This window comes from Corvus kubaryi, unplaced genomic scaffold (assembly GCF_017639235.1).
Source record: "Corvus kubaryi isolate FWS band 111438036 unplaced genomic scaffold, C.kubaryi_AGA036_p1.0 37384, whole genome shotgun sequence".
In the NCBI taxonomy this organism is placed as follows: domain Eukaryota; kingdom Metazoa; phylum Chordata; class Aves; order Passeriformes; family Corvidae; genus Corvus; species Corvus kubaryi.
This window is the reverse complement of record NW_024581126.1, coordinates 4,847,956-4,869,863: the sequence shown is the minus strand read 5'-3', so window position 1 is coordinate 4,869,863 and position 21,908 is coordinate 4,847,956. Positions and strand designations below refer to the sequence as shown.

At 38.5% G+C, this 21,908-nt stretch overlaps 1 protein-coding gene across 1 annotated transcript; it reads right to left on the bottom strand.

Moving 5' to 3' along the window:
- Positions 1-982: 982 nt before the first annotated feature.
- On the bottom strand, positions 983-15,405 carry SLC5A12 (solute carrier family 5 member 12). Its single transcript, XM_042035655.1, has 15 exons — positions 14,719-15,405; positions 12,722-12,787; positions 11,635-11,686; positions 10,277-10,344; positions 9,123-9,277; positions 7,805-7,945; positions 6,325-6,454; positions 5,894-5,982; positions 4,923-5,035; positions 3,740-3,807; positions 3,296-3,382; positions 2,514-2,692; positions 2,192-2,295; positions 1,859-1,980; positions 983-1,141 (listed from the first exon to the last, which is right to left on the bottom strand). Exons 1-15 carry the CDS (start codon positions 15,073-15,075, stop codon positions 983-985), a joined length of 1,890 nt encoding a protein of 629 aa, XP_041891589.1. The 5' UTR covers positions 15,076-15,405.
- Between the last annotated feature and the right edge of the window lie 6,503 nt (positions 15,406-21,908).

Below are 21,908 nucleotides of genomic sequence, written 5' to 3'. Positions count from 1 at the left end.
AATACAAGATGAATGTATCAGCTGGGTCCATGAGTCATCTTTGATATTTTTATTCCTTTTGTTTCATTCAATTGTGCATTTTGTTTAAAAACAAATATATTTATCGAAAAACTATATCCAGAAGTTTATCAAGGTGAGAGGTGATCTGTTGACTTTGATTTACAACCAGCACATTTTAGAAGAAATGAAAGAGAGCACTGAGTGGTCTCTGCTTCCAAGACATTGTACCAGACAGATTATTTTGCCTAATAATGTGTCTTTTTTTCAAAATTCAGCATGAGTTATCAATTAGGAGGCATAATCATCATTAAATTGTTGGTTTATTTTCTTTGTTGCATAAAAGTGGATCTTTTTGAGCTGAAAACTAACACAGATAAAGAACTACCCTGAATTCAAAGTAAAGTAAATTTGTTACTCTCTCCTATAGCTTTTACAATGAGAAGTTATAAAGAAAACCTGAATTCCACAGAGGAAGCAAACACAGTTATCTTGGTGACTGAAAGTCCTGTCTGGTCTATACAAGGTTCCTGTGAGGAGACTTTTTCAGATACCTGGGTATAGGCTCAACCTGACCTCTTTTCTCTCCCTCCATCAGAGGGCAGCTCACTGTCTCACCTTTGTGAGATATCTCACAAACTTCTCTGAAGTCTTAATTTATCTCAAGTTCACCTTTGAACATTTCCCTTCAATGATGAGTTACTGAACAGAGCATATGATGCAGATGTATTGCAGCTGCATCTGAGTGGGAGCTTCCACAACAAAATTCATGAAACGTTTCTTCCAAAATAGCAGTGCTTCCAAAACCCCGTTGTCCGATCATTTCCCAGGTCTGCCAAGAAATTAATAAATAAAAATCTGGCCTTTATTGCTATAGTGAGCAATTGTTCCCTCTTGGTCACCTACAAGCTGATAAATGCAGTAAAAAAAGTTCTTAATTTTTGAAGAACTAAAGTTTGATTAAATATCCCTTGTCCCTCAGCTTCTAGAGGCGAGATTCTCTGCTCATATTTGTATGTGAATTTTCCTCAGGATTGTAACCAGGGATCTGGTGATTATTTTCTTTGTTGGTATTATTCTCGAAGCTGTTATCTGTTCTGGTTTTATTTCCAGCAGCTTTAGGCAGTTTTTTCTCAAAGTCCATCTGAAAAAAAGAAAGAAAATATGAAGCCTGTATTCACTACCTTTTTCCTTTGATTAAAGGAAAATTGTTAAAACAGTGCAAGAAGAAAGTTATTCATTCCATATGCCTTTTTAATGAGCTACAAAGCCTTAGACACCTGGCCTTAGAATAGCTGGCCCTGTTGCTGTGGGGGAGGTGGAAAGGAGCAGCTCAGGTGCTGGTGAGTGCAGCACAGCCTGATTGTTAGTCCCCGGTGCTGCTCTGAAGGGCAGAAGCCACAGAGGTTCTGATGGTGGGGGTGGCAGCAGCAAGAGAGCTTTGTGAACATATGAGTTCTAAAGTCTTTTTCTCTGAGCTTGGTGGAAGGTGATAGCTTGGTGAACTCTCTAAGGTGTAAAGTGCAGTTTTGTCTCCACTTGGCTGCTGAAGCAGGGAGGCAGATAGATGGAGATCAGACCCTGTTTCATGAGCTCCTGGCTTTCCTGAGGGCTGTTTGGAGAGTCTGAGTCCCCGTATTTGATGAAAACAGGAAAAATAGTTAACTTATTACTCACCAGGGTTTGGCTGATCTCCTTTCCAGTGTGTGGTGCTTATGCAGCATACCTTGCATAAGTTCAAACGCAACTGCTGAAGGCTGGTTAGTTCTCTGCTCAGCGCGTGCCCTCATGTAAGTACATGCATGTGTTCCCACTGTTCCTGGGCCACAGCAGGGCCAAGCTGGTGGGTTCAGGTACTTACCTCCAGGCTGTCATGCTGCACACCACACCAGAGGAAAATTTTGAGTCTTTTGGACCAAAAGCAGAACAGGTTGCAGACTGGCTTAATTAACACTGGTGGGATGTCTTCTCCTTTACTAGTTCCTGGAAAAAAAAAAATAATAATACATGACCCTATGGATAGCTAGGTATGAGCCTTGGGAGCCTCAGAATATGTGAGGTAGGGAAGCAGGATCAGAGCCCACTGCCCTCTTCTGAGTCTGTCTTAAGTCACCTGCTGGACTTTTTAAAAACATTTTTTTTTATATATGTGTGTATATATATATATATGTCTCTGTATGTTTAGAACACCAACCTGTTATAAGGCTTATCAACAACCCTGTGATGGCACAGCCCATGGAGCCGATGGCACTGAAGTACAGGTAGGACAGGGAGTACCAGGTGTCTGCCAGCAAAGGCCTGTGAAGAGGTGACAAAAGCAGCTAGTGATGAGCAACAGCTGTGTTTAGGTTGTTGCCTGACTGTGCCAGCAAAATGCAGCTCATGCTGCAGTTGATGTGTCATCTGGCATCAGTCTGCACTCCCAGCCTGCTCTGTGGTTACTGCCTGCACCCCAGCTGCAGGTGGGTATGGCACACTTGGCAAAACGTAGGCTTAAGTGGTAATAGGAAAAATACCTCTCTGGAGCCACCGTGGGAGCTGCCGTTATCAGTGCCTCAGTGGTGTTAGCCAATGTGCAGTTGAGGGTGGACAGTTGCAGAGGGATGGACTTTGTTGGTGGTGCAGGGTAAATGAAAGAGCCGGTACCAGCCCAAAAAGCCAAGCTGATCCCAGCTAAGAGGCCTCCGAGAGCACCCTTGGCAAGTATAGAAAGGTACTGTTAAAGATGATACGTGGAAAGTGCTTTTCTGTGAGTTAGGCAGGAGTAGGTAATGATGGGTTACTGTGAAAATAAATTCTGTTCTCTCTCAATTAAGGTATAAAACACGGTGTTTTAGTGCCCTTTATTTATAAAAGTTGAAGCAGAAGTGTGCTCAAAGCTGTGATACAGATTTTAGTTTTACTTCTGCTAACCTTGATGGGAATCCTCATGGGGCAATATGGAATGAGCTCATGTTGTGTTTTGAGTGAAAGTGTGAAGGCAAAGCTATTGAAATCACTCTGTGCCTCCCAAGGTTGGTGCAAGTATTGAATAATTTTTTCTTCTTAAAGAAACTCAGAAACAAAAATAATTTTTAAGAAAACCCTCATGTGAATCTAATCACCAATTATTCCACAGTTGGGTACACTTAAATTCAACAGGATACATTTAGACAGGGAAAAGGCACGTATAAATAGATCTTAGATCCTCAGGCACTAAAACTGAAAAGCAGCTCAAAGACCCAAACAATTTTCAAAACTGAGTTTTAACCAAAAAATGCCAAGAGGTTTTCTTTTAGATCAGGATTTTTTTCCTTACCTTCCAGTTAGCACAGGGAAACACAATTCCCAGAGTAAATAATCCCAGCATGGGCCCCCCACACATCCCATGGATGGAGAGGGAAGCCTGGGTGTGTAGAGAAGAAGAAGGAGTTCAGGGAGCTGCTGAGGGAGAGCATGTCCAGTTCTGATTTTGGTCTGTAATTTTCAGTGGGAAAATAGTGAGGGAGAAGGGATAAGTAGTGATTTCAAGGCACAGTTGAAGAGAGACTCATGCTCAGTATTGTTCCCTAGCAGTGAGTCAATAGTGAAGGAGTTAGGGGATTTATGATTTTTTTTCCCCTACATATTCCTCTCAGCAAAATGTCCACAGAAAGGGTTTAGATGATCTAGCAGCCATCAGAGCTGGCAGCATTATTTGTTCAGTTCATTGCATTTCTGTTCATTCCTGTTCTATTAATTGCATTTCTGAAGCAAGAAATACCTGAACAACTCCTCCCAGCAGCGATGCTGCTGCAGCCATTGAAGTGCACAGCACACCATAAAATATACCTGGGAAAGATAAGGTAGTGAGGTTCTCAGTGCTGGTTAATAGTGGGGATGGTTTCTAGCTCAGTAGTGTCTGAGATGACCAGGCAGCACGGAGGAAATTCCATTTCTTTTTGGATGTTTAGAGTGGACCATTACACACCCAGCAGTGTCTTGTGTGAAGTCTCGTTGCATTTTTGGTTGACTGATTTTTCTTACAAAGTAGAACAATAGCAATGAAATTAATTTAGAAGTTATGCTTCATGTAGAAATGTTTTCTGTTGCCTTTAAATATCACTTTTAAAGTAATCTAATAAATGAGTTGAGAAATTATAAACAGCATGGCTTTTTTCCTTTGAAACCAGTTTTAACTTTGTGGTAGGTGGAACTCTGTACGCAGCAGTCTTGAGTAAAGCCAACCAAAACTTATGTGCTAGCACACCTTGTTTTTGGAAGTAAAAATTATCTTTCTAGGTCCAGAGTGAAAAAGCTAATAGTAAGTGGAAAAACAAGAATGGAGGAGACTAGAAGCAGTTACAGAGATAAAAAATATATGGCTTTGGCTCTTTCGTGATATTTATGAACATTAATAGAATTCTCATGGTATTAATATGGTATTCATAAAAGGGTTATGATCTTACTGCAATAGTTGTAAAAAATATCCTAAAAATTAAAGTTATGTTGGATGCTTGATATGTTGATAATATTTTGTGGGGTTTTTTACTTTTTTTTTGCATACTTTTTCTCTGAAAAGCTAAATAACTGCTTATGCAATACTCTGAGTTTGAATAGAAATTACTTACGTTATTACTCTAAAAGAACAAGAAGTACTACTATAGAGTAATGCGGTAATAACTACATCAATATTCTTTCTGTGTTATGAAGAGTGTTTTCCAATATTTTCAGTAGGCCAAAGTTTTCCAAGGATTTTGAGCAATGGTTGTTAATGCTAGCTTATATTTTTTCTCTGCCGTATGGTGCTGATACTTAATGTTACCAAAGCATCAGGCTGATGTTCACCTTGTGGGTTTATAAAGGGTTACATTCCTGTGGAGGCTTCCAAAAAAGTGTTTCTGAGGGAGTCTCTCTATGCAGTGCCCTTTGCTGCTAAAGAAATGGATCTCATCTAGAGTACCCACATAAGCCTTTGCTGATCCACGTACTCATCTTCTCAGAGAGGTTTGGGAAACATTTCTTGACCAAGTCTTCAAAGGTAACAGTTGCTAAAGCATTGATGCTGGCAGCTACCGTGCTGTAGAAGGGGTAAGTAAGAGTGGTAAGTAAATAGGAAGCAATATAATCTGAAATCAAGTTGTATTTATAAAGAAGTTCTTCCTCTTGTTCAGCATTAATGCTCTTCAAGAACTGTATTTTTCATAGTATTTTTCATGTGTGCTGCTTTAACTGGGGAGGTTTCTGCTACTTCTGGAATTGCTGGGGGCTCTGCTTTGTGCTGGCATGGAACAAGATAGAAACTCATCCTAACTGACCCTTCCATTTACAAGTTTGCAAAGACCTTAAATATAGACATGTTCCAGAATTAAAACTTCACTCTCTTACAAATTGAAGGATATGTAGTCACCACTCTGATCCTCCATGAATAGCCCAACTTTTAGCTAGGTGAGTGAGCCTATCTTTGGTGAATACAGTTCAGATAGACTTGTTGAAAACATTTATACCCCTGACTATGATTTTATGGCTCTTAAGTAAAGACAATTTCACCATGAGCAGCTCCCAAGGGTACTTTCTACACTGTATGGATAACATTATTCTAAATGTATTTGGGATAAAAAGATGCTGGAGGTATGGAGTTAGACTTTGTCATAAACCATAGAATAATTTAGGTTGGAAAGACTGCTAAGATCACAGAGTCCAACCGTTAACCCAGCACAGTCAAGTCCACCACTAAACCAGGTCCCTAAGTGCCACATCCACATGTATTTTAAATACCTTCAGGGGTGTAACATAGTTCAATAAGGAACTACTGCTACTTCCTAGACTGTTCTAAGAAAAACATCTGGGCTTTTCTTAGCGTTTCATATTTTGACTTCATTCTGGGTTCTCAAGAAATTATCATAAACAGCTAAAATGTCAATTCAGATTCACAGACCTTAGTGTTCCACTGAATGCACAGGCAACAAACAGTCCTGGGACTCCTGGCATCGAAGAAAAAATGTCCATAACAAAGTATGGCATGAGCTGGGATTGAAGGAGCACAAGAGCAACACAAAAAATTAATGAAGAGTTTCCTGGGTAATGGAAGAGAAGTAGCTGTTTATGAGCATGTTGCTAAATTCTGGTGTTGTCCCAAATAACATGGCATCAGATTTTGAGCAAAGGGGATGTCTTTTGGCAAAAATGCTCAATTGAATTAGTACTGCAGGAGTGCCAGAATAGATATTATTGTAGCCATGATCTGGCAACCACCTTAGTGCCTGAGTGCTGAAAGGACATAGAGCATTGCACAAAATTTAAACTGTCCTGATATGTGCTATATCTGAGCCCAAAGCAGCTCCTAATTATCATAATGGACATCTGTACCTGATCAGGAGCTGAAATGAAACCAGCAGTCCAAGGATCACAGCTCTTGTAATAAGAGTACATTACCAATCCACAAAATACTGCACACACTAGGACTGTCCAAAGTCCCAATAAATTCAGGTAAAGTGCCCTAGAGCAAAAGAGAGAAACCATTTAATGGAAAATAAATTTAAAAGTTCTTACAAGATACTTATTCTGAACTTTTTTGGGAGATCCCTTAATCCCAACTGGTTATATAATTCAAACTGGCTGTATAATTCAAAGCAAGATTTTAAAAAAGGAAAAGTACACCATCCTTACACTATAGGGCAAGAATAAAGTTGCCAAGCAACTCCATACAGCTGGAAGAGTCATGTAACCTCTACACAGAATGGGCTGCACTAAATGCTGGATCTGTCATTCCTGTCCATTGTAAGAACAGATTTTTGCCTGTTGGGAGTTGTTGATGCTGTACTTCCTTTAAAGCACACAGAATATTATTTCCAGTGTTACCATGCAAAGTAACAGTCTTGGTTGTTTTTCGCTATTCCATGAAATGGATGTGGGTGACAGCATCTGCTAGGAAGATTGTGTGGCTGTGGTTCAGCAATCCTGCAGGTTCTGAGAGCTGCCAGATTTTATAGAGCTCACATCTTGTTGGACACTACCTTGTGCAAGATCTATTGCTAAGGCCAGTTCAGAATGTGCTAACAGGACACAAAGGTTAACCCAACTTGTTACTAGTGATGTTCTCACTGGTGTGACTTCTAAATGCTTTTCAGACATTGAATTTTCTACAGGATAAATTCATATAGACAGTCATGACCTACAGAAAAACTAGTATGTTTACAGAGAGCAAAAAAGCTAACTGTTCGAAGAATGAAAAAATTATCACCTTTATGCTTTAGCCACATGTGCAAGCAATTGGCCCTAGGTGTATGAAAAAAATATGATTGTTTAGTAAAACACATATAGCTATGCATATATTACTGCTAAAGTTGAGAAAGGTAGTAAGCTGGAGACCTGTATATCTATATTGTGAAGATGAACTTTGTTCTTCATTGATTCTGATTATTCTGATGCTGCAGAATTTTAAGAAATTATTAAGATTTAATTTTATTTAGATAATACCTTGTACTGTAGTGCCCCACTAAATCAATAACAACTTTTAATCCAGTATAACATAAACACAGTTCCAATAAATATATTTTTACAATGAAGCTGTAGATAGCACAACTTCTGTGTTGGCATCTTTGCCATACTCTCCTTCTGAGGATTATGTTATCAGCCTGATCATAAATTGCTAATCTGCAAGAGATAAATAGCTACCTCTTTTTCCCCTGCATATACTTAAGTCATTTCGAGCCAGAGGTAGTAAGACTGTCAGAGCACAATTAGCTCACTACCACCTAATGGGATCCCAATATTTATTTAGTATAGCTGATAAACTTAGTGTTATTCTTGATTAATTGCAGGAATAGGTTAATGACAGGTAGCTTACAGTTTAGCATGCTTTTCCGATTTGCAGGAAATGCATCTCTGTATTGTGGACTGATTGACTCCATAGAGCCCTAGCCATGTAAATGTTCCCCCAATAACTATTGTCCAGAAGGTATGTCGTCTCAAAGGATCAACGTCAAAGCTAGAAGAAAGAAAGAAGCTATTTAGTTTTTTTTTTATTTAAACATTTTTTTTTCAGCAAGAGGTAGGTGATTTTTTCAGAACTATCTGACCTGTCCTACCATCTGAATCAAAAGTTCTGCATTGGTAATACTGTTTTCCAGCACAGATAACATCTGATGTGTTTAAGTTTGGAAGTGTTTTTACTTTTATATTAGAACACATTGTTTTCAAGTCAGGATAAGCAAATATCATTCAGACATAGAGGGTCACTTAATTGAGATTAATCAAATTTATAAGCATGCTTATGCTCAGATATAAGACCTGTGTCATATTGTAGCAGATCTACAAGCTGTCCTGCCTGGGACCCCATCTTCTGTAAGGAACAAGGTTCCTTAACAAACTCTTTAAAAATCCACTAAACTTTTAATAACACATCATTATGATGTAACTTCCTTTACATGAAATTGCTTCAGTTGCAGTGTTATCTTTTGTACAACAAAATTCCATTACTCAGCAAATCTGACTTGTACAAGTATGTCTTTCTGTCTCAAATATGTCATTTTTGCAGTTCTCCTTATCTTGGTAGAGACAGCAGATAACATTTGACCTTGCTGCTGGATTCTGTCAGTGACTTCCCTTGATTAATCAACAAATGCCCCAAGCAGCCAAAGGAAGATCAGATTTCTATCCCAGTGCACTGATGCACTATTGCTAGCTGCTGTAGTGTGCAAGTAAAACATAATGTCAGTTTTATGAATAGAAAATGAAAGATGTATACAATTAGCCACTGAGAATAGCTCAGTTGGTTAGAACATAGTGCTTATGGCATCAAGGTTTCATGTTTGATCCCTGTATGGGCCATTTACTTAAGAGCTGGACTTGTCGATCTTTGTGGGTCCCTTCCAGCTCAGAATATTCTGTGTATGAAATTGGAAGGAATAATTGGGCTGCATTTGTAGTTACATGAGGAAAAATGGCAAATCTCCCCTTCAGTTCAGCAGACCTTTGATTTCTTGAAAGAGTTAAGCTTTCCTAAAGGTCAAATGCATTGCCAATAGCTGAAGAAATGAGGAATGGACTTCTCTGAGTCACTGAGGTTGTTTAATAACCAGTCTGAGTATTTTTGGCTTACTAAGGGTAGGGTTTCTAAACATTAAATATACAAAAAGGAAAGGTTTGCATCATTTGTTTCTTACTCAAATATGTTTAGCCGAGATCCTTCATGGGCATCTTCCCAGACTTTGGTCGATCCACCATTCAGACTAGTTCCTCGAATCAAAACCGTCACAAAGCCAGCCACCATAACAATCATTTGAAATGCATCTGTCCAGACAACAGCTCTTAATCCTCCCTAAAACAAAGAGAAGCTGTATGCCCCCAATTTTCTTTCCTGTTGCTCAAGTACTGAAAAATGTAGAAAGACTCCTTATTTTGACAGTTCATGAGCTGTATGTACAGCACCTAGCAAATCAGGGCTCTGCATTCTCCCACAAAGTGTGTATTTTTTGCAGGTCAGAAAATTTCACAGCCTAGTTTGTCCATGGGCATATGAGAGAATACTTCACTTTCAGTTAAATGCTTTTTTTTCTGCCTCCTTTATATCCATTTGAAGAACATATCATGGTGTGGAACAAAAGTGTAGGGAGTTTTGGTTTGTTCCTACATCCCATAGGACTCTGTACATTCTCAGAGCCCAGTGGTCCACAATTAGCCTAACACAGAAAAATAGCACTGGAAAGTTTGCCATTCCGCTTTCTTACATAGCTACTTTCATATTTGATCAAATCAGTACTAGAGCACATAGTAAGTGTTTTCAACAAGAGGGGAGTGATATATTGAAAAAAATATTTAGTGGCAATGAGAATGGCAATTAGTTTGTATCCTGAGCCCCAGGGCTCTGCTGCTTCATTGCAAATCTCTATACGGTATATGTATTTTGGAATTTGGAGTCTCATGTTGCTTCCACTCAAAAGAAAGGTTCTCTGACCTGTTGATTGTCCTTTCTAGGGTTTAGCACTTTGTTCTTGAGCACAATTTTCGTGACAGTGTTTTTCAGCCTATAATTTGTAAAAGGTAAGAAACATCTTCTCAAAAGATGACAGGGGAAGCTTATTGCCTCCTTATCTGGACTCTGTCTCAAGACGTCTAGTTTAAACCTTGAGACATACAGCAGAGGATTAGAGAGGATTATTTTTTTCCTCCCAATAGATTTCCTTATAACACAGAGTGTAGAAAAAATTTATCTCTATGTTCTCCACAGGAGCCATCCTTCTCTGATATTCTGTCATGTTTAAAGGATGGTCAAATTAACAGTCTGTGTTCCAACTGTTCAGTTATGCCTGTTACATACCAGAGTGCAATAGAAAGTGCAGACAATTCCTGTTGCAGCTACAGAACCCCAGAGATCAAAGCCAGTGACTGCAAAACCAATGAAAACAAAATTGTTAGCGAAATAGAGGTAAGTCGTCTGTAAGGTAGCAGAAGAGCTGTAATCCTTTAGCTTTAGAAGGATAGGAGCAATTATTAATTTTAATATTTTGTGTCTATTAGGAGCTTTGCTGGATTGTTCAAGTTTTGTAGAACTTCTGGATACTGTTTTGCATTGTTGTTTTCTTTCAAATTGATATTAGCTAACTTTCACGCAAAAGTAACACAGAGAATACTTGCACAAAGCACAAATGTCATTCTAATGGGACAGAGCTTTACAAGCAGTGCTTCACTTCTGTTCTTAGTCCAGAACTTTCTCTTGAGAAACCAAGTACTTCAGAGACTCCCAAAAATCCTAAGACAAAAAACCCCCAACCCCTAAGTAAATTTCATTACCTGCATCTAAGAATGATTTAATGCTAAAATGTGCTGCATTAAAACAAATTTCTGTGTTCATTTTGCCTCATAAAGTTTCTTTGCACAAGGTGCACAAATTTTGGTTTGGCTGATACTGAAATCTCACCCACCAGTCATAGTCTGTGAGAGCAAAACTATTTGTAAAGGTGCTCGTATTAGCAAAGTTAGTGTGGTGTAATAATGAATGAGAACTTTCACATGGAATTCAGCTGCATGCCAGAGGAAGGAAATTTGGCGCTGTGTGAGTGGTGGGATAGAACAAACTGAATGCAACTCAGATAATAAACAATAAAAGAGCCTCACAATCTCTTCCCAGTCAGTTTTGGTAAAATCAGGATTTGGGCCATGATGATTGCTTGTGCCCTATGGCAGTAAAATTACAAATCCCATCTATAGTGATAGTTGCTCTATGCCTAGTTTGCAAATATTAATTGAAGAAGTCTGGGGACAGACAGCAGAACAGCATTCATCTCTGGCTACGGGGAGAAGAATTATGCCCATGGAAACCTGAATACAAGAGACAGGGACGGGGGGAATCAAAGTACAGAGTATGGTCTTGGATCATCAGCTTGTACTGTGAACTTTGTCAGGATGTTGGGAAATTGTTTGCTTCAAATCTCTTCAGGTGGTATTGAGTGGAAAGGAGAGCAGAAGAGCACATGAGGATCCTGCTGATGTTTGGGTGTGAGAGGGACCTGGGGAGTCAGAAATGCAGAGCTACAAAGTGAAGGCAAAAATCTTCTTATAGAACCTTTGAGGAGGGTTGGGTTTTTGTCTTTATCTATTTTTGTTACTTCATTTACTCAAGCAATCCTTGTGGTGTTGTTATTTGAGGTAGCAGTGTAGTGCAGCATAGGAACTCACCTTGGTTGAGTGCCAGTGATGGAGCATAGACCACTATTCCTGTGTAAAGGATCTGAAGGAGTAAAAGTTCATTAAAAATGATGTATTTGAATGTTCGGTGATAAAGCTTCTAAGAGTAGGGCTCTGAGCAAAATACCAGATCTAGGGGTTTCTTTAGATCACCTTGTATTGTATATGGCTTTCTTTTTCAGCCCTTAAAAATTAAAATCTTGTGTTTAATTCCTTTCTGAGGGAAGGACCATTATCTGTCTTTGTATTACTTTTTTCTCCATTGCTATGACAAATAGATGACAAAATATCCTCATGAAATAGAAAGAGGGTATCTCCAGAAAACACAAATAGTGATACAGAAATAAAGTTGCATTGATCTTAGAAATTAAATTTTCATTTTCCCATTCAATCCCTTTCAAAGTACCTGACTCAATACCCTTTACATGTAAAATATAAGAGAACTGATGAAGAAACAAAGCATCAAAGTCAGTAAGCATTCAGATCTATTGCCAAAGGTTTGGGAATTATTAAAATGGAATTAATGCAGAAAGAAATGTCTCCTAATCTCCCATCAAATCCCATCTTTTCATTAAATACACAACTAATGTACCCTTTCAAGACAGTCACAGCGGTGATCATTACGGGACCGCAGCTACCTGGGCATCTGCCCAGGATACCTTGTGCAACAGTTTTCTGTTCAACTATAGGATAGTTCACCTCAGTGTCATAAATGGGTAAATAAATGTACCCACTAAAGCTTGACCAGCTTCTCAAGGAAGACAGAATCCACTTGTTTGGGAAGAGAGAGGCTTCAAGTGAACCTAATGAGACCAAGAGTATGCTGTGAGAGTACAACACAACATCCGAGTGTTAAAGACAACTAAAATGGCAATACTAAACAGGAAAAGTTAGGGAATTTAGACAGTTAAAAATGTAATCATACTTTCTTTTTAGCATTCATAGTTCAAGTGAAAAAACTAAGAAAAACAGAATACTCATTAAAACATCTATTATAAAAAATGTGCCGTGTGAGACGTCTGTGAAAATCAATGTTGAGTGAAATTAGCACATAAAAAAAGAGTTAATGTTTTCTTACCGTCTGCAGGATGTAGATCAGTGTTGCAGCAAGACGGACAATCTTGTTAAATCTTAACTCCAAATACTAGGAAAAAGCATAATTTCAGTAAAGTGCACATGTAGCATCTGTGACATGGATGGTACCCTTCTGTTAGCCCTAAGTAACACCTTGCTGTGCAAGTAAACTTGCTGTCAGCTGGCATGGCTGTTATGAGTAGTAACAAGGGCTGCAGGATTGTCATTACATATAACAATAATTACATTTAAGAAATCTTCTCATCTGTACCATGTACTTGAAGTTCTTTATTGGGTTGCAGTAATCAATACCTGCTTTGTACCAGGAATAACTGGAACATCCCAAGAACTACAGAGAAATTTAAACTTCAAATGAAAGTATATTCCAACTATACAATGAGAAAACTTGAGTTCATCTCTAGTAGAAATAGCATTGACTCCAGTAGTGACAGAAGTGGAGCAAATGGTGAAGCAGCAACATGGAGTTTCCTAGTGCATGAGCTAAGCTGACTTTCCCACTTGTTCTGTCTCAGTCTAAAGCCAAATCTGCACACCAATATGGAGAGACAAGAGGGAGGATCTTATGGACTTCTAGGTTCAAGGATGTAGAGAGGTGTTGCCACTTTCAAAAGAACTGCAGAGGTGAGTGGATCTCTAGACCCAAAAGCCCAGGTTTTAAGGCTGAATCACCACCTGGGGTCTCTGTAGAGTCTCTCTGCCCTGCGGCAGCCTTCATGCAGGGAGGCTCTTCTTGGGCCATAGTCCCATGAGCTCCTCCGCAGACACCAGGCACAGGCTGTAAAAGTTTTCTCTAGGCTGTACACTTTGTACTGCCAAAGCATCTTCTTTCTTGAATTTGCTCATGATGATCTTCTGTTTCTTGCATAATAAACCTCACAGTCTGCCATATAAATACATAGCTAATTTATGTAACTTGACCTATTTCTAAAATAATTCATGAAGCCAACAGTCATCTTTCCAGCATGCTTGAAGGGTCTCTCTGTCTACAATGACACCTTTGGTTTTTCAGATGACAAAAGTAATTAGTGTTCTGATCTTGGATCAAAACCAACTAGAAAATGCAACTTCTTCCAGCAATGGTCAATTTTACTCTTCACCGACCTGAAAATATTTCAAGTACCCAGGAAGATCTGTTTGACCAAAGCCCTTCCTTGGGTTTGGGCTCAGCGAGCATGAGCAGCCTTTCTGTTACCAGAAAGTTCCTTGAGAACTAACCCTGTTTTGTCATCCAATTCTTGCTTAGTTGAAACTGCCCACAGAGAGTAGCAACCAAATGTGCAGAAGTTGATTGAAGTGAGTAAGAGGCCATCCCAAATGGTCAGTAGCTGTCCTGTGGATAAGCAGGTTATAAGGGCTGCTACTGAACTGTATTATGAAGAAAATAATGTGTTCCAGGGAAAATGCCAGGCAAAAACTCTCAAAAACTCAGAAGTCATTAATTTCATTTCCTAGAGAATGCTTGAATTCATTCTCCAGCCCTGACTTCTTTATTTTCTTCTTTCTTTTTTATTTTTGGAATAGGCCTGCCACCTTCTTTCTCTTCCTTCCACCTCAGCTATTAAGATATAGTAACTTGACCAAAATTACCATATCTAGACTAAGTTTGAATTGGACAGTATTGAATGTTGTTCTTAAATTCTGTTTCTCTAAACCAGAGTGGAATACTTAAAAGACCAGAAGCATTTGGATAACCTTAAATATTTTCCAACTGTAACTTAATTTCGTGCTGGTGTGTAAACTCATATCCTGTCTGTGCTATATGTACACAACAGGAGCTCTAACCCTTAGATTATGATTTCAATTTATGCAATATAAATAACTAGTTTGAATAATGCAAATGATTTCCAAAAATAATGTATCAATATATTTGTTCTGTAAAACACTGCAGAAAGCTTTCTGTCAAAGATTTTTCTCTAAAAAATATATGCATGATAGTTAGTTATGCTAGAGTCGTGCCTTTATCTTATGATTTTTACTTACCTCATAAGTGCTTGTGATGCCAGATCTATAAAAGACAGGTAGAAAAAGTTCAGCAGTAAAAATTATGACAAGTGTATACGAAAGAAAGAAGAGCACAAAGGATGCCCCATAGCGATAAACTTCAGAGGGTGTCCCCAGGACAGTTACTGCTGACATGAAGCTTGATGTAAGAGAAAAAGCTATGGGTCCACATGTCATCTGCTTACCACCCACCAAAAATTCGTTTGAAGTTTTCTTTTTCCTCTCCTTAACCGCAAAAAAGACTCCAATGCTGGCAGAGACTAAAAATAATGCTGCAAAAACAACATAGTCCCAAGTCATGAATTTTTTGACTTCTGGAGCTACAAAGTTTGGCATCGCACCAATTGTACAATTCTCTGATGGAAGATTCTGGTTTACTATGTCTGGTGCTCTAACCAGATTAACTGTTGACAGCAAAGTTGAAGCTTATCTGTAGCTCAGCAATGACAAACAATAAACTGAAAGACAGTTCAGCCAGAAGAATTTTCTAATCCAGTTCACTTCTAAGGAGTAAAAAAAAGGTAGCAAAGGATGAGTTAAGGAGGAATGCACTTAGACCCTAGTACTATGGGTGTTTCTGCCAGGCAAGCTGAAGCAAGGGACTTAGCTATGAAACCTGTAGTACAATCCCTTTTTATCTGTGATGTATAACTTTAAGGTTAAATATTAACGTGGCACATTGACTTGATCCAACTCTTTTCTAACATCTCAGCATTTTAAAATAATAAAATGAGAGCAAGAGAGGAAAAAAATAAAGGAGAGAGAAATGAAGGAAAGCGCAGTGTACAAACCTGTCATCTCACTAGCGAGTTTAGTTTCAGAGGAGCAATTTCGTCATATGGCTAAAAGCTGATCTTGAATGTTAGCAATAGGCTTTACAGTTTTCCTTTGACATTCTAAGTGTGCTCCTTGGTAGAATCTCTGGAAGTTAAGGCAGCCGTAAGAAACTGAAGGTTGAAGAAACGTTTAATGGTTAAAACTAACTATAGTGCTTCCCCCCCCACCTGCTGTAGCCCAGCCTTGCTGTGTTTGGAAACCCAATGGACCTCCAGATGAGCAGAAGTGTGGTTTGTGCTGCACTGTCTGAGGATGAATTTCAGTTAGAAACTAATTTTTAACTGACTACTAAAGACAATATGGTTTTTATGGGTTTGTGTGAAGAGTGGCTTATTTTTTTTATCCATATACAGCTTGGTTGGACTTACAGGACAAGAGAATCATAGAAAAGCAGATTGGACAGCAACATTTATCTTAACTATGTCTTTGGCATAATTTTTAAAATTCAATTATTAGGTTTTCCTTTTGTGTTTTTGTTTTAAATAATTGGATATTCATTTCATCTTCATCAATGCCATAAAAATACATTTTGTGAAGAAGTAGGAAATGACTTGTCATCCTGAAGGATTAACTTCTACAGAGAGGTAGTTGTGTGTAGTCACAACCCTGAAGGAAGGCTAGAGGGTATAATGTGAAGAAAATCATAAAAGAAATGAAGTAACCTGGGAGAGCTTTTAATAGCAGAAGTCCTTTTCTTCAGCCTTGTTGTGGTTGGGGATGGATGCCCATATCTCCTTCTTGAGTCATCAGTAAATAGAGGTAGTTTTACTGTGTCAGTAGCAACTTAGTGTGTGTCCAGACTCGAAGTCTTGCCTGTTCCCATCCGTTGCTTAGGAAAAAGGGATTTGACTGCTTCTGTCCATGTGTGCAGTAGAGATTGTGCAATTTTATAGTTGATTTTCGTGAGACTGAGTGGTAAACAAAGGTAAGCTGAAAGTCCTCTTTGTATCGCCAAATGTGAACTAAAAAAGTCAAACAAAGATCCAAACCAATATGCAAAGATACTTCTTTAAAGGTACTGCTTCACCTATAGACAAAACACTTTTAGTCTATGTAAGTTAAAAATAAGAAGTGCATGCTTGGATATATGACCCAGCTCTCTATGAAAGCCAGGATATGGATATGGCAGTTGCCATAGCACTGCATTATGTCCTGTAACCTGCAGGTGGTGAGATGGAGGGACCAGATGAGACAGCAATGAACCGCTTTCCATTATGTGGATTAGTCAAAGTGAGTCAGCATAAGTAGCATTCTGAGAGTTTTCATACAACTGTATCCAAGTATACACCCATCACTAGTTAATATTTCTCTTTTGTACAGACCAAATGCCTGAAGATGTTATTCTCTCAAAAAAAGAGCCAGGCCTTCCTCTGCTTTTGGGGGTTTTTTTTGCCTTTTATCCCCCCTTTTTCCTCTTCTCCTCTTAGAAGTGTGGATATGGATAATTTCTGCATGTTTAATATCTACAGGGTCTTATTAATAAATGTCTCTGGCAATGGTAAAAGCTATGCCATTACAACAGGGAGGTTCTGGGGTCAACCATCAACCCAGTCTAGTAAGAAGCTAATTTAATGGTGTTTGTATGCAGCTTGTAGGGCTGACCAGGAAAACCATAGATAATATTGATCCAGATCTTGATCACTGGGACATCAAGTGAATTCACAAAAAGATGCAAAACCCTCAAACTTGAGGGTATTTCTTCTTTAATTTGAGCTGCTGAACTGCATTATGTAAATAAGACAGCATCAATCTTACACTGTTTAGAGGGTGGAGAGCAGTTTATAGAGCCTGGGCTAAAAAATGAAAATATAAAGCAGATGAAAGAATAATCATCTCGGTCGGAAGGTTTCTCTGCCAGTTATGTTACCAAAGAAACTGTAAGTGGAAGATCCCTGTAATACCCATTCTAGGAAAATAAGTGTAGTGTAAAAAATTCCTATTGGCATAAATATAAGCATGCAGCAATTTTTAAAAAATTATTAATCTTTTTTCTAGCAGAAAAGTGGGGTTTTTTTGAATTATAGTGTTTTACACAAAGTAGAAAAAAACTACTGGAATAAAAAATTGAAAATCAAGCTAGAAATGTAAATTTGTGTATTTATCATGCCATAGACTTCTGACACATTTTCAGCATCACGTCATGGGGTTGAATAACCGTTTTGGCTAAATCTCACATAGAAAAGAATAATATCACTAAGAAATACAATTTCTGAAGAAGAAATATTTTTAAATAGTATGGAAACACTTGTTATTGGGTCATGACGTTATTCTGTATGTGGAAATAATTGGGGGTTTTTTTCCCTGAAACAATAAGAATTTTTTTTTAATTTATCTATGCAAACTCTTGTGAAACTAATTTTTAGCCAGAGTAACCCAGGGAAGAAGCTTCACTTTTTGAAGATTCAATGGCTCTTTCAATATCTAGCCAAGAATCTGACAAGAAATTACAGCTTGAATGTTTCACTTTTCCACTCCAGGCTGTCTGCGTCTGAGGTTCTATTTTAGGCCTCATTTCCACATCTGAAAAAAGTGCTTGAGGATAGCAAAGGTAAGGGTGTGGACTAATGAGCTGCAGCCTGAATTCCTGTAGTCAGGCAGGAAAACTTGCAAGGAATGATCTTGTCCATGAACTGCTGTACCTTTTTGCCCCTGATTGTGGAGAACATAAGGACAGCCTTTTAAGGGGGAGAGGAGACATAGCTTGAATGAATGTATATATCATTGCATCTTTCAGTCTGAGATTAGGAAAAAGTCAAACTCTAATTCAGCATTATATTAGCTTGAGAGTTCTCTTCTAGCGCTTGCAAGATGCACCTGCCTTATCCTGGTATCCAAAAAAGTGATGCTGTATGTGCCACACCTTGCATATTTACAAGCAGTTCCCTAGGAGGAAGCTGAAGACACCTCTGCCTGCTGCTCTCACCACCACAGCTACGTTCTCCCCTCTTTTTTTCTTTTTCTTCTTTTTTTCCTTGCAATGAGAGCTTTCCGTTTGGAGTAAATGCCAGTTTGACATGATAGAAGTCATCCCTTTCTGAGACCAGACTAGAATCATGTCGTCTAATGCTCGATGATCAGATCATGAATGTTTTTCCTGGCTTCAGCTGAGTTAATCTGCTGAATACCCTTTGTCATGCGTAACAGATCCAGGACCTGACCCTTGATCAAAGACTGACTGCTAGTACTGAGAAGAGGAAAAATGAGTTTTGAATTCTGAAATGACTTAAAACTTTTGCATCTGCTGCACTTATTTTGATGCTAAAGTCCAGTATTTGAGTCAGATTTGTCCACTGTTATAAACATAAGCATCATTCTGTAACATAATATCAAGTCACATGTAAAATTTGATATCCGTTTGTTGATATCCACTTGGTGCTACTCTAAAGGCTTAGATCTATACATAGAAAATAGAAGAATCAAGATTTAACTTACAAAATTAAGATCTCCTCACAGGTTGTATACTTTGCATAGTATCCATAAAGAGCAGCAGCCTCTAAATATTATTATAAAAAATAAACATTACATATATTTCTCTAAGGCAATAATTCCTAACACCTAGTTCAGAAAGTTTCTCTATTTAGTATATTGCTTTCCACTAGAAATCATTTAAAGTGCAACTGTCAGGTAAATAAATACCTGTGCAGTACTGAAGGATTTTTTTTTTCTTCTACTAATGCAGATAATAGAATAAATTCTGTGAATAATTTATTTTGCTATATAATAACTGTTTTGCTGTACCCTAATACATGACTGAACTATTTTCTTATTCCTTTTCAATATTTTTCAATATAAAGCTGTGAAAAATTCACAGAAATAGTCACTGGAGCATTTAAGTCACATTTGATTGGAGAGGTGAAAAAGAAATAATAACTAGTTTATTGAGGAGAAGTAAATTTCTGGAGAAAAAAAATGCACTGAAACCTGTGTCTTCCAGAAATCCTGTTAAACTTAGGGATTATTATCTTTTCTTGACAATGGACTTTGGCTTTTCTTAAGAGGCTCTTCTTTAATGATTACTCTTTCCTCAGAAAGTCATGCTCATTTATCTATAAAAAATCATTATAGTCCAGTAGTATAAGGAACTGGAGGTATTTCTTAGAGTTTCAAAATAGATCATTCTCTGGGGACACAGAGTCCTCCCCATGGGATTGTTCTTCCCTGGAAGTGCCAGGTCACATCAGGGCACCCGGTGGCAATTGTAGCCAGGGGTAAAGACCCTTCCAGTCCTTCTGCTTCCCTCTGTTTTCACTGTAGGATGCAAAGTTCGTGGAGTTGCTTGCAAACATAATTGTTCACTTTGAGAGCATTTTTCAGGAGAAAAATGCATGGTTTACACTGAGAATTGGGTTTTCTTCTACAAAGACAGCCAGAAAGTCGCATGGGAAGAAACACTTAATCTGAAATCCTGGATTTTGAATAGTGATATTATCAAGAAAAAAATCCAGCTTAAAATCATATGTCAGTTATCATTTACCCCTCCAAAACTATACTGCAGTGGATGAGGGTCCCTCTCTATTATGTGGCTGCAATTGCCCAAGGCCCTGAGCCATCCTCACATCTTCCCAGCTGCCTCTCTCCTGGGCCCCTCCACAGGTCCATGCCAGCCACCCAGCATGTAGGGCTGGCTCCAGTCCTACAGTTCCCTTGAATTTTATTGTATAGGGAAAAGTAGGATATAGGAAAGTATTTTGCTGCTTCTCTACCCAGGGAGTATCTTCCTCTGAAACCTGTAAACTTGCAGCAGTGGACAGACATCAGGGCGGAGCAAATACAAGACACATCACATCCTGACATCATAACTGGAGAGTGCTCCAAAACAGGATGGGACATTTCCCAGTTCCACCTTTCAACAAGTATTTGCCCCCGTGTCTATGTGGAAAATAGAGATGACCAAATAAATAATTTTCCAGAAATGGCACAGATATGATGTAGAAGGATGTTTTTATCCAACTATCACTCAAAATAAATGATTGGCTGCTGCAGTCAGACCACAAGCTGGACAGCCCAAGCAATAGCACTCAGATAGGAGTGGGGTGAAGGTGTGAAACAGCTGGTGCCAATCTGCTTGAGACAGAACAAGATGGACAGGCTGCTGTGCTCTTGGTGTGGAGACAAAGGAAATAAGGCTGTCCTTTCGTCATCTCTGTTTTTTAGCTGACTTTGCCAATGAAAGACTGTGTGAGAGAGAGGGAGTACGCATGAGGGTGAGCATGACAGGGAAGGGGAGGAGACTGACTGAGGGAAGGCAGGGCTAGGCTGCACTGTGGACATTCATACTGCACTGGCTATTTGAGATCCTTACAGGGAAGAGTAGAATACTACTCTTGACTAATAACCAACAAATAAACATAACTAATTTCTGAGAAAACATGACTTATTTTCTGTTTGGCTTACAGATTTGAAGACTAAGGCTGTTAAATTTGGTTTTTCTTTTTATTTGCTGAACAAGTCAAGTGGTCGTAAAACTTGTGGACTGGCAGAAGGGCAAGCTGTGCATTCCAGTGTATCTCAGCAAAAGACAGCAGTAAAGGACTGAACAAAACAGCAACATTACATTCTACTTTTTTTTTAAATGAGTAAAAGGTACAGCAAAAGTAGGGCACTTTTTGCATGAATCAAAAAGCACTTTGGGGAGAAAGAAGTAGAAGCTGTGAAGGAAAGAGGGGGTTGAGATCTCACTGCAGGTTATTTAAGAATAAAGAAGCAGAACATACTTTAAGGGAATGAAAAAGTAATGTGTGCTTCACTATTTCTATGCTGTTAAAAGCTTCAGAAACCAAAGTCATCTGATTTGGTCTTCAACTGTTAATAAATCATAGACATACCACCTTAACCCTGCAAAAGAAGCATTTGGAAACAGGCAGCAATCCTAGGAATAGACAGATGATATGTACTTGACAGGATTGCTATTAAGGGTCCATACAGAAGGTCTGTGCTGTTCATGGGCAGCTTTAATGAGCATCCCTAGTTACCATAAAGCTGAGGATCACAAACCTTCACTCACTTGTGCTTACTTCTTTTGTCACCTTCACTTTTCATTCTTAATATACTTCAAAGGTTTCTCTTAATCCTGTTTGCCTATATAATTTCAGTCTCTTTATGTGCTCACATCCTTATCTTTATATAGATTAGAGTGCAGTATTAATACACGGCAAAAAGGTTTTGTGCATTTTTCTGCAGAGAATAGCTCCTCTTGAACTGTTATATTCTTTGTTATCATTGCACTCCCTCAATTACGATCTTTTCTTTTCTTTCCCCAAGCTTAAAATAAATTAAGTTAATCAAAAAGAGCTAGTCATAGTTAAAATAATCCATCAAAATAAGTAAATAAA

Coding starts and splice junctions, on each gene's coding strand:
- SLC5A12 (XM_042035655.1), bottom strand. CDS start 15,075: ATGCCAAACTTTGTAGCTCCAGAAGTCAAAAAATTCATGACTTGGGAC. Junction 9,278..10,276: donor GCACTTTCTATTGCACTCTG/GTATGTAACAGG, acceptor TCTTTGTTTTAG/GGAGGATTAAGAGCTGTTGT. Junction 5,036..5,893: donor GCATTCAGTGGAACACTAAG/GTCTGTGAATCT, acceptor CCCCTTCTACAG/CACGGTAGCTGCCAGCATCA.